The sequence below is a fragment of the Labrus mixtus genome, chromosome 7, assembly GCF_963584025.1.
Source record: "Labrus mixtus chromosome 7, fLabMix1.1, whole genome shotgun sequence".
NCBI lineage: Eukaryota > Metazoa > Chordata > Actinopteri > Labriformes > Labridae > Labrus > Labrus mixtus.
The window spans coordinates 30,761,513-30,774,012 of record NC_083618.1 but is presented as its reverse complement, the minus strand read 5'-3'; the positions used below and the strand labels follow the sequence as shown (position 1 = coordinate 30,774,012).

The 12,500-nt window shown below is 47.7% G+C and overlaps 1 protein-coding gene across 1 annotated transcript in view; it reads right to left on the bottom strand.

The window, feature by feature from the left end:
- LOC132977252 (dedicator of cytokinesis protein 3-like) overlaps positions 1-12,500 on the bottom strand; it is a 190,149-nt gene that overhangs the window by 30,422 nt on the left and 147,227 nt on the right. Inside the window, exons 10-19 of the mRNA XM_061041719.1 lie at positions 12,438-12,500; positions 10,850-10,975; positions 8,945-9,069; positions 8,527-8,689; positions 5,510-5,616; positions 5,144-5,315; positions 4,853-4,950; positions 4,150-4,233; positions 2,711-2,811; positions 2,524-2,605 (exon numbers count right to left, since the gene is read on the bottom strand). The exon at positions 12,438-12,500 is cut by the window's right edge and continues 26 nt beyond it. Of these exons, the coding sequence (XP_060897702.1) occupies positions 2,524-2,605; positions 2,711-2,811; positions 4,150-4,233; positions 4,853-4,950; positions 5,144-5,315; positions 5,510-5,616; positions 8,527-8,689; positions 8,945-9,069; positions 10,850-10,975; positions 12,438-12,500 (1,121 nt within the window). The remainder of the gene's footprint in view (positions 1-2,523; positions 2,606-2,710; positions 2,812-4,149; positions 4,234-4,852; positions 4,951-5,143; positions 5,316-5,509; positions 5,617-8,526; positions 8,690-8,944; positions 9,070-10,849; positions 10,976-12,437) is intronic.

Sequence of the window (12,500 nt, the reverse complement as noted above, 5' to 3'; positions counted from 1 at the left end):
GGTGAAACACAGAGCAGATACAGTCGAGAGTGAACCGTGGGTTGGCTTTCACCCACTGTGGGGCCTTTAAGGGTGAAGAGCGATGGTCTGCTCTCTGTTGGACAGGCAGGTGGGTGTCAAACACGGGCGGTTAGCTTGTGCTACAGTGCTAAATTATCTGTAGGTAAAAGCAGTAAAGTCCTGCAGTGAGTGTGAGGCTTTGGTGGCGAGGAGCCCAGGAGAAGGAGGAGCCCAGTTTGAATGTTGTGTTTACACCTGAACACTTAAATATAGACAACCGGCTGCATCGTGAACGTAAACAAACATTACTCCTAAAATTTGGATTACCTTCTTAATGAAGATGAGATATTTAAGAAGTGTCGTACAAGATGAACCCAAACAGAAAATAAAGAAAAGAACAGGTGCAGAGTTTTAAGCAGAGCAGAGGGACAGTCGCAGGTCAACACGGTGAACATGGATTCACCCAGATGTGCAGATGAATAAAAAACCCACAGCTGCAGAATGTATCAAAACTCTCGTTAATAATTCACAGCGTTCACTTCTACATGACAGTGACCCGTTTGAGACGGACGTGTGAGCCTGATGAATATTTCAGGGTGCTGAGCTGCGTCTGTCTGCTAACTGTGGAACATCATGTACATCTGCTCCAGATGGTGCAGCTATTCTCAGCTCTGCCTACAACACTGACGCAACTATTAACACATGCAGGCTGCTTTTTGTTTATCGTCAACACGAGGACGGTGAGTGGGAAGAATTACACATGTTGATGAAGTTCACAAAACACACTGAGCAGAGAACTCATTTAAGAGATCCTCAGCAACATGAAGACATCAGGTTGTAGCTCTGCATTCACGTTATTCACTGTTTTGTTCAGTGAATCATAAGACTGGTCTCCCAGGTTTTAAAGCAACCTTATGTAGGTATTCAGTTGGGTGCACTTCGGCGCCCACCACAGATCTCTTTCAGAGGAAAGTCAGAGTTGCCAACTCCTCAGTAAGGAAAGTAGCTATTGGCTGTCCTAAAAGTCGCTAGATGACGTCATCGCCTAATTTACATAATTGGCCATTTGCCAAATATGATATTACATTTTTTTTTTTCTGGTTTCATGACTTTAATGCTTGAGACCCACTTTACATAAATCAATGTTGTCTGTATTGTTAAATGTTAGAATATCAAATTTAATCAAAAGACTGTGCGAGTCAAATGCAGTGTTTTATTTTTGTGTGAAAGTGAAGAAACATTTACACGTAGCTCTGTAAGTCAGGGCGGGAACAGCAGCGGCTTCGTTGCAGTCTGGACGCAGAGTGGGCTGGGTCTGCTCTCTGCTCTGACTGCAGCTGGGTCTGCTCTCTGCTCTGACTGCAGCTGGGTCTCCTCTCTGCTCTGACTGCAGCTGGGTCTGCTCTCTGACTGCAGCTGGGTCTGCTCTCTGCTCTGACTGCAGCTGGGTCTCCTCTCTGCTCTGACTGCAGCTGGGTCTCCTCTCTGCTCTGACTGCAGCTGGGTCTCCTCTCTGCTCTGACTGCAGCTGGGTCTGCTCTCTGCTCTGACTGCAGCTGGGTCTCCTCTCTGACTGCAGCTGGGTCTGCTCTCTGCTCTGACTGCAGCTGGGTCTCCTCTCTGCTCTGACTGCAGCTGGGTCTCCTCTCTGCTCTGACTGCAGCTGGGTCTCCTCTCTGCTCTGACTGTAGCTGGGTCTCCTCTCTGCTCTGACTGTAGCTGGGTCTCCTCTCTGCTCTGACTGTAGCTGGGTCTCCTCTCTGCTCTGACTGCAGCTGGGTCTCCTCTCTGCTCTGACTGCAGCTGGGTCTGCTCTCTGCTCTCTGACTGCAGCTGGGTCTCCTCTCTGACTGCAGCTGGGTCTGCTCTCTGCTCTGACTGTAGCTGGGTCTGCTCTCTGCTCTCTGACTGCAGCTGGGTCTCCTCTCTGCTCTGACTGCAGCTGGGTCTGCTCTCTGCTCTGACTGCAGCTGGGTCTGCTCTCTGCTCTGACTGTAGCTGGGTCTCCTCTCTGCTCTGACTGTAGCTGGGTCTCCTCTCTGCTCTGACTGTAGCTGGGTCTCCTCTCTGCTCTGACTGCAGCTGGGTCTGCTCTCTGCTCTGACTGCAGCTGGGTCTGCTCTCTGCTCTGACTGCAGCTGGGTCTGCTCTCTGCTCTGACTGCAGCTGGGTCTGCTCTCTGCTCTGACTGCAGCTGGGTCTGCTGCGCGAGGCTAGACTGACAGCCTAGTTTAAAAATCCAACATGGCTGCTACGTGCATCAAAAGTAACTCTAATAGTGTGTTGTTAACGTCTGGTATAAGCTAACAAAACAAAGGTACTCTTGGAGGGCGTTCATGTAGCTTATCTGACTTGATCCCAACTTGCAACTGGAACACGGCTAACTCGAGTGTGACGTCATTCCCAGCTCTGAGATCCGAGGTCTGAGATCCCCCCCACACACACACACACACACACACAGGGAGCATGACGGTCTCTCAGTACGTCTGTGATGGACTCACAGCCTCGGTCAGAGCTTCTTACCCTCATGGCCTCCTGTATGTGGTCCTGTCTGACCACCTCTGCAGAGCGGTCCATGTACCACTTCAGACAGCGGATCAGTTCTCTGAAACACAGCAGGAACGTTACTGATTCACTTTGCACTGCAGGTGAAGCTTCCCTTATAGACTCAGACTCTACAAACTGTTAATGCTTCATTCTGAACACTCACTTATAAGCCAAGGCCCCGGCGAAGTGCTTCTGGATGTATGTGTCCATCACGGGTCTGAAGTGGTAATATTTACTGTCCCTGAGCAGGTTGATGATGAACACCTGAGGAGAGGAAGAAAGGAGCCTTGAGCAGATGGTTTCAGTCACTTCAGATGATCAATGAATCATATAAATCCATAAAATCTTCATCCTGCTGAACCAGATCACGACTTCAAACTTCATCAGGTGTGAAGGTGTCCTGAGAGGCTCTGATAGTTTGGTTTTGTCATATTTGTAGTCGTTGTAAAACAAACAGAAACATAAAAGTCTTATTCACAGGTAAACCGTCCAATCACAGGCCTGTTTTATTTGTGTTGTTTTTTTGAATAACCCATCAGCTACCTGGATAAAGGCTGAAGATGTTCAAAACAAATCTGTTTAATAAATGTGTTTTGATTTTCTTTTTGCAAAATGCTTCAAAGACAAATGACAAGAAACATGTTTAAATTTGATATGAGTGTCACATCTTATTTGATCATCCAGAGGATCCCTGGGCCAGCGGGGGGAGTGCAGCGCTGTGTGTGTGCAGGTCTGAGTGTGTGCAGGTCTGTGTGTGTGCAGGTCTGAGTGTGTGCAGGTCTGTGTGTGTGCAGGTCTGAGTGTGTGCAGGTCTGTGTGTGTGCAGGTCTGAGTGTGTGCAGGTCTGTGTGTGTGCAGGTCTGTGTGTGTGCAGGTCTGAGTGTGTGCAGGTCTGTGTGTGTGCAGGTCTGAGTGTGTGCAGCGCTGTGTGTGTGCAGGTCTGAGTGTGTGCAGGTCTGAGTGTGTGCAGCGCTGTGTGTGTGCAGGTCTGAGTGTGTGCAGGTCTGAGTGTGTGCAGGTCTGAGTGTGTGCAGCGCTGTGTGTGTGCAGGTCTGAGTGTGTGCAGCGCTGTGTGTGTGCAGGTCTGAGTGTGTGCAGGTCTGAGTGTGTGCAGCGCTGTGTGTGTGCAGGTCTGTGTGTGTGCAGCGCTGTGTGTGTGCAGGTCTGTGTGTGTGCAGGTCTGTGTGTGTGCAGGTCTGTGTGTGTGCAGGTCTGTGTGTGTGCAGGTCTGAGTGTGTGCAGGTCTGAGTGTGTGTGTCTGTGGAGCTCCCACTGTGACTGGGACTCTAATATTATGTCGTCACAGAATCAATATGAACGTACAAAAACGTGATGACGGGCGAGCTTAGTTACAGCAATCAGAAAAGAGCGAGCCTCTCACAATGCAAATAGAATAAGATCCATGATGTGTTCTTTCACGTTACCAAAGTGCGTCATGTAACTTAACTACGACATTTAAACGATGTTTGACCACATTCACGTGTTGGAAAGGAATAAAACATAAATAAGAGGGTCTTTATTTACACATCCTGGGGATGAGAACATGTCACATCATCGACCTTTCTGTCTTACTGTGTTTTATTTTTACACAAACACACTTACTAATGACTGGAACACCAGCGGTCCGTATTTATCAGTGTTGTCATCCAAGATGGAGAATAAAGTGTCCAGAATGTCCTGAAGAAACTGAAACACACACAAAGACAGAGACAGTTATACAAAGATTTGTTTGTTTGATTTTGTAGCTACATGCTACACTCGCTTGCTAAAGCTCCCATATCCTCCTCATGTTCACCTTTCATGAAGTCAGTCTGTGAAACCTAAAGAGCAGCTCAGAAACCTCCTCATTTATCTGATACTGGCGTCAGTAAAAACTCTAACTGCAGCGGTTTGTTTCAGTTTCTGTCTCTTTAAGGCCCGCCTCCCCGCCTCCCCACATGCCCACTCTCTTCTGATTGGCCAGCTCTCTGGAAGCCTTCTGCAGGGGCAGAACGCTGCAGGGCTGCCAGGGGAGGGCTGCTCTCCAGTGCTGGGAGAAGAGAGTCTACGTTAGAGGTTTCAGCGGCTCACGTAGAGGCTTGAAGCCGTCTGGTGAAAGTCTTGGTTTCATATCGGGGAACTATGGCGTGATTTACTGAACAGAAACAAGCGTTTAGCGCCCTCTGCAGACTCATCCTGGGATTACTCCAACATACGTTTACCTCATGATCTGACATTTGCCCTCGTTTAGTTTGACCATCCAGCATTGTAACACTATATGTGAGTTTACATTTTATTCAAGTGAAGAAAATGACTGAAAGCGCACCTTGACGATTTCTTCTCCGCTGACGTGTCTCAGCCGGCCGAGGATGTCCATGACCCGGTCTGGATGAGCTTTCCACTTCAGCAGGGCCAGAAGGTCCACTGGAAGACAACAGGAGCGTCAGAGAGCGGGAAAGACGTAAACTCAAGAGTGGCATGACAGCAAGAAAGAACAAATCAATAACAATCTGTACATTAAACAGCTGATAAAAAAGCTTTAAAGGTTAACTACTGCGAGGAAATGCAATCCAAGGTTATTATTGAATTATGAGAAAAGGCATCCCGAGCTGTGTACCGTTCTGAGTGAGCTTGGTGGAGGAGAGCTGAGTGCAGATCCAGAAGGTCTCCTTGGTGCTGCGTTGGAAGATGAGGCTGGACGGGATGCTGGGGCAGCTGTTGAAGTCTTCTTTACAGCAGGGCAGCCCCAGGTAGAGCGCGTGGTTACTGAACGTCGTGTTTTCATCGCACTGAGACCAACAAGAGGAAGGAGGAAGACGGAGAGAAAGAAGGGAACGTCAGTCTACATGCACATACCGCATAAACGTTAGATCCTGCATCAACACTCTGCTGGACAAATATCTGTGTCTGAAGGTCCCGCGGGGTTAAGGTCTGTGATCAGCTGCGTGTCACTAACAGGAGAAGCGTGACCGTCATGGCTGACCTTGTAGACGTAGAGTTCATGACTCTCGTCGGATAGAGTGGTCCCGTCCTCCCTCATCAGAGGAGTGAAGGCAAAACCAAACAGCTTCTTCTCTCCTTTGTCCTTCGCTGTGAGGAGACAAGGAGAGGGAATAAGAGGAGACAATACAGAGGCAAAGAAATACAGTGTGTGTGTGTGTGTGTGTGTGTGTGTGTGTGTGTGTGTGTGTGTGTGTGTGTGTGTGTGTGTGTGTGTCTCTGTGTGTGTGTGTGTGTGTGTGTCTATGTGTGTGTGTGTGTGTGTGTCTGTGTGTGTCTGTGTGTGTGTGTGTGTGTGTGTCTATGTGTGTGTGTGTGTGTGTGTGTGTGTGTGTGTGTGTCTGTGTGTGTCTGTGTGTGTGTCTGTGTGTGTGTGTGTGTGTGTGTGTGTGTGTGTGTGTGTGTCTGTGTGTCTGTGTGTGTGTGTGTGTGTGTGTGTGTGTGTGTGTGTGTGTGTGTGTCTGTGTGTCTGTGTGTCTGTGTGTGTGTGTGTGTGTGTGTGTGTGTGTGTGTGTCTGTGTGTCTGTGTGTGTGTGTGTGTGTGTGTGTGTGTGTGTGTGTGTGTGTGTCTGTGTGTGTGTGTGTGTGTGTGTGTGTCTGTGTGTGTGTGTGTGTGTGTGTGTGTGTGTGTGTGTGTGTGTGTCTGTGTGTGTGTGTGTGTGTGTGTGTGTGTGTGTCTGTGTGTGTGTGTCTGTGTGTGTGTGTGTGTGTCTGTGTGTGTGTGTGTGTGTGTGTGTGTGTGTGTGTGTGTGTGTGTCTGTGTGTGTGTGTCTGTGTGTCTGTGTGTGTGTGTGTGTGTGTCTGTGTGTGTGTGTGTGTGTGTGTGTGTGTGTGTCTGTGTGTGTGTGTGTGTGTGTGTGTGTGTGTGTGTGTGTGTGTGTGTGTGTGTGTGTGTGTGTGTGTGTGTGTGTCTGTGTGTCTGTGTGTGTGTGTGTGTGTGTGTGTGTGTGTGTGTGTGTGTGTGTGTGTGTGTGTGTGTGTGTGTCTCTGTGTGTGTGTGTGTGTGTGTGTGTGTGTCTGTGTGTGTGTGTGTGTGTGTGTGTGTGTGTGTGTGTGTGTGTGTGTGTGTGTGTGTGTGTGTGTGTCTCTGTGTGTGTGTGTGTGTGTGTCTGTGTGTGTGTGTGTGTGTGTGTGTGTGTGTGTGTGTGTGTGTGTGTGTGTGTCTGTGTGTGTGTGTGTGTGTGTGTGTGTGTGTGTGTGTGTGTGTGTGTGTGTCTCTGTGTGTGTGTGTGTGTGTGTCTGTGTGTGTGTGTGTGTGTGTGTGTGTGTGTGTGTGTGTGTGTGTGTGTGTCTGTGTGTGTGTGTGTGTGTGTGTGTGTGTGTGTGTGTGTGTGTGTGTGTGTGTGTGTGTGTGTGTGTCTCTGTGTGTGTGTGTGTGTGTGTGTGTGTGTGTGTGTGTGTGTGTGTGTGTGTGTGTGTGTGTGTGTGTCTCTGTGTGTGTGTGTGTGTGTGTCTGTGTGTGTGTGTGTGTGTGTGTGTGTGTGTGTGTGTGTGTGTGTGTGTGTGTGTGTGTGTGTGTGTGTTGGGGGGGGTGAGAGAGACGCTGAGAGGACGATTCTCTGTGATTGTTAATGGTTTGTTTTAGTGATTTTTTCTCTTTGTCGAGATGCTTTTGATGTCGTGTGTGAAACACTTTGAGTCTCCTTGGTGCTGAAATGTTCTTAATAAATAAACTTCACTTAAATCAAATCTTCTCTTAGCTTTGTTTGAGCTGTGTGAAAAAGATAAACATAAAAACAGATGAATCATAATCATCTGTTTGGCTGTTAAGAAAAAAAGAAACAACATTCACGATGACTTTTACAACATTTCTTTTTTTTTTGGTTTATACTTTCATGGTTGCCAGAGGCGCTGCCTGTCACAAGGCGAGGCAGGCTTCTGCCCGGGGCACCAGGCCGGGAGGGCCCCCCCCCCAGCAGTGCCTCAAAATGTGTAAATGTTGCAATGACAGCAGAAGACCTCCCTAAAGGGGCCCCGTCTGACAGCACTCAGGCTCCTTGTCAGGCCAAGTGTTGCATGCATTACTGCTGTGAAAACCAAAGTTTGTGAGTGAAAGTTGCAGAAGGAACATGAAGAGGAATCATCTGTGTGGGAGTGAAAAATAAGAAAGGGGGAAAAAGAGGAACTGCAGGACGCTGCAGGACGCTGGAGGACGCTGGAGGACATCACGGTGTCACAAGTCAATTCTGCAGAGGACCCAGACAGTTCATAAAGTCCTAACTTCAAGAGATTCTGAAGTGTTTACAAACAAGAAATGAGAGTGAACTGTGTTTCCATCAGCTGGTTTGGAGAAACCGTTCTCATTCTCATTCTCAGTTTCATTAAATGTCTGCAGGTTTACACCGAGCTTTGTTCATGGCTCTGCAAAAAATGAACGCCTGAAGAAGACCTCGGGTCGAAACTTTAAGATTTGATGGAATAAAAACTTTTTCTGGCATCTGAGAAAGTGTGCGGACAAATCTTCTTCTTCTTCAGTCTGATATTTATTCATCGCCCTGCACCTACGTGATGAGCGTGTAACGACCCCCTTTGACCTGTAGTCTGCTATGAGACACAGTAGAAGAAGAAAAAGGTCTGAACTCGGCCATCAGGTCGTTCTATGGTAGATAAACGCAGAGAGGTGCTGAGGAGGGTTTTAATGATGAGGAACATTTCTAACTTTAGTTTATTTTCAGAGTGTTTGTTGTTTCATGGTACGAGAGGTAAAGTCTAAGTGAGGTCATGGATGTCAGCTGATCCTTCATGTGAGCGAAATGTTTTACTACGTCAGCACTGAAGGAGGTAAAGCTGTTTCCATGGATACAACATTCAGGGCATCGTCTTTAAACACGTCAAACCAGAAAAAATAAATCAGAATCAAAGAAGTTTGATCCATGAAGCTCATGGATAACACCACAATATATCCTAACAGTCCGAAAGTTCAAAGGGAAAAGGACATCAGTTAGTATTCAACTCCATCACCGTTACCATGACGACCAGCGTATAGAAGGATGTACTCACTGGAGCAGTGTCTGAACTCGAAGCGTAGGTGGGATCCTCGGAAGCGGTCGATGGGGATGGGCAGTTTGATCACCTCGCTCCATCGAGGGCTGTTGTTGTGATAAAGGACGAAGGAGCGGTGCTCGGGCACGCCGGGCTCACCTGAACCCAGACTGATGCAGTCCTGCAGGGGGGGGGGGGGGGGGGGGGGGGGGGGGGGGAAGACAACAGAGAGGTCGTTTAAAACCGAATACTATAACTGAAGTACTGATTTGGATAAAATGCAGAATTCAGAAAAGATCTACGGTCTGCATCAGAGCAGTCTCCATCGCGTTCTGTTTCCCACAATGCAAAGCGCCAGGTCAGAGATCCAAATGACGGACAGCAACAGGGGAAATAATGACAAACTCACAGATAACCACCACTCATCCCTCCTCACCTTGAGGATCTCTCCGTCGGCGTAGAGCACGTAGACGGTGACCTCTATGTTCTTCTGAACGCTCTTCCCTCCTCTCTCGAACTCTCCTCGCTCCAGGGTCAGGTAGAGGTCGTTACGGATGTCCCCTAAGACGAGGAGGACACATTGAGACAAAGAGCTTGTTTCAGTTTTGACCTGTGACGTGTTGTGATGCTGAGATGTAGATTTAATCCTGATTCACACATGTTGATGTTAAACTGTGACCTCGGAGAGCAGAAGGTCAACGGCCGTCACACACACAGCGCAGCACACACACACACACACACACACACACACACACGCGTAACGCTGAACTCCTCTGACATGTAAGACTGATGACCTGTGTTAATGTGAGCACATTCATTTATCATCGCAGCTCCTCCTCACACACCAGATGTCGGCCTTAATGTATCAAGATGAGAGTTAAACACCCGCTCCATCACTGCCTGAGAGGAGGTGTGTGTGTGTGTGTGTGTGTGTGTGTGTGTGTGTGTGTGTGTGTGTGTGTGTGTGTGTGTGACACACGGTGTGTTTATGTTTGTTGATCTGCAGTTTGAGGGCGGATAAGAATCCATTATCTTTAATGTTTTAAACCTCTGTCGTAGATTTTCTCATATTTAGGATTCAAAGTTTTCATTGTATTTATTTGAGCAGTAACGTCCTACAGTCACTGACTCTACACTCGCTCTCTTTTTATTGATTTTAGAGCTTAACACGGCTTCCCTCCTCCGTTCCTGACAGATCTCTCAGGTCCTCGAATGCTTCCCTTTCAAAATGTCCCTAATGGGGCACCCGTAGCCTAGCGGTTATGTTGCGCGCCCCATGTACAGAGGCTATAGTCCTCTTCACAGCGGCCATTTGTTCAAATCTGTGCTCGGCACTTTGCTGCGTGTCGTCCCTCACTCTCTCTCCTCCAAACATTTCCTGCCTCTCTTCAGCTGTCCTCTCTAACAAAGACAAAAAACGTCCAAAAAATAACAAAAAAATAAACAAATTACTAAAACGGGTTTTAAGCCCTGAAATTGTGGAACTTGCTGCCCTAATAGATTTTTTTGGGGCATTGTTGTCTTTAATAGCGAGGACAGCTGAAGAGAGACAGGATACGTTAGGAGGAGAGAGAGGGAGAGACGACATGCAGCAAAGGTTCAAGGTCAGACCCAAACCCACGGCCGCCACTATGAGGACCACAACCTCTGCACACGGGGAACACCTTCCTTTTTAAACTTGCTTTTAATTTGGAGGGATTCTATTTCCTATGTGGGGGAGGAACTTGGTAGTTGCTGTTGTGAGAAATAAAAAGACTTACTATCATCTATCCTCTGATGTAAAGTGCTGAGTGCTTTTTGACCTGCAGCAGGGTCCTTTAAGAGAAACCTGACAAACTACAGCACACTGACTCGTCCTCACAGCGTCTCTTTGACCTTTTCTTAATCTGCAGAAGACACACCGTCAGACGTTCTCTGTTGCAGCTCGTGTTTCACCGAGCAGCTGAACTGAACTGACTGATGCTCTGCATGTAAATCCAGTCGCTCCTTCACCATGATGTATGGCCTCATTCCTCTGATACTGCAGCGTCCACACATTCTCACACACACGCACACACACACGCACACACACATTTAATCTTAAATACATTTGATATTTTATTGACTCAGACTCGTAAACAAAATAATAACACATCCTCTCCCTGGATGCTTTTATTTTTAGGGCCGAGTCAGAATGACTAAGATTAAATATTTAAGTCCATACAGGAGCAAATGAAAAGATTCAATCTTCCATTTCCTCCCCTCGTCTTCCATTAAACTGTGATTCAGTGTCATCATGTCAATGAAAGGTCGAGGGGGACGCCGCCGCCTCCTCCTCCTCCTGCTGTGACGGGCGACTCACCTGGCATGATGACATCAGGGAAGCCCAGTTTACGCGTGATGGCCACCCCTCTGCTGAAGATGAGAGGGTTCTCTCTGCGGACCTGCTCCATGTCTCCTCTGAGCAGCTGCAGAGAGATGATCAGACCTGCAGGGACGGAGAACAGACGGAGCCATGAGGAGAAAACAACGACCCTCTTCTTACTTCAACATCTACGGACAGATCAGAGGATGAAATGAGCTCGTGCTGCGAGGATACAAAGTTTTATTTTGAAGAGACAGGAGACGAGTGATCTCTTCTCACTGACTGCAGACTTCGTCCTTGCTTGAGGCACGGTTACGTTCACATGTTGAGTGTATCATGCTCGAGTATGCATGACTCAGCCTGAGGTCACTTCTTCAAGCAGACCCGGGCACAGAGGTCAGTAAGTTTGTGTTCCCAATGATCAAATGAACCGGACTTTAGGGTCAGGTGACCTCTGAACCCCCCTTTAGATAAATCTATAATCCTGTAACCAGGAGGGCTCTGTTGGATATCTCTGAGATAAATTTACATCTCTAGGAAGAAATAATCCCTCACACCTTCTTTCTGGCAAATCTCTAAACTCCATCTCCATATTAAAGAGAAAAACTTTCATGGCGGTGAGAGTTCAAAGATCTGTAAGACGAGAGGATGACAGATCCCTGCAGTGACACCAATTAAGAAGATTTCCAGGCGGACGTGGAGTGATGACGTGTGCGTCAGTCAGAGAGCGTGCTGCTCGTCAGGCTGAGCGAGGCGCTCCTGGGACGTTTGTTGTGTTTGTTTTGGGGACTGACTGTGTGAGCTCTGTGTCGCCTCATTACTAATGCAGGACCAGCCGTCACCAACGCTCTGCACTGAGAGTCACTCAGAGGGAAAAAGGTGACTGTAATAGAAGAGAAAAAAAGAAGAGAAGGCGAGCAGGGACACGCAAAGCACCAAACCTGTTTAAAGGAACAGGTAAGTTCATGGTACGGTGGCCTTAAAGGGTCAAAACACAACATTTTGGAACCAACAACCTTCAGAAACAAAAATCTATTTTAGAAAAGTTGAGCTTCTAACACTAAACAGCTGAGTTGTGTTTTGTGAAATGTTGTTGTAGTTTGACCCTTCAGGGCCACCGTCACATTATCATTAATGTATTGAAGCAGGAACAAAACATTTCCTCTTCTTTCAGGACCGCAGTTTCTCAGTCTGTAGGGACTTAGACCAGCTCAAGTCCCGCTGCAGATCAAGTCTGGAATTTGTTCTGGTAGCTGGAGAGGTGTCAGTTCACTTCCTGAGAATCGCAGAGATGCCCTTGAGCAAGGCACCGAACCCCCCACCAGCTCAGGAGCGCTCGTTTTAGGCAGCCCCCTCACTCATCTCTCCATCAGTGCACGTCCACAGGATCCTGTTTGTGCGTGTGTGTGTGGTTCAGCCTCTCAACTTTGAACAGCTGATAGCTGTGAGTCTTTGTATAAATGTATCTGCTCTGCACGCATATCAGTAAATCAATTCAAAACTCAGATTTGAATGCTCATGTTGATTCTATTTCAGGTCATAGTCAAAGCACACACACACACACACACACTCTCTGACATCATACCGTAGTTGGTGCTCGGAGCCGTGTATTTGGTGCTGGACTTGCGGATGATGTTCTCGTGGATCT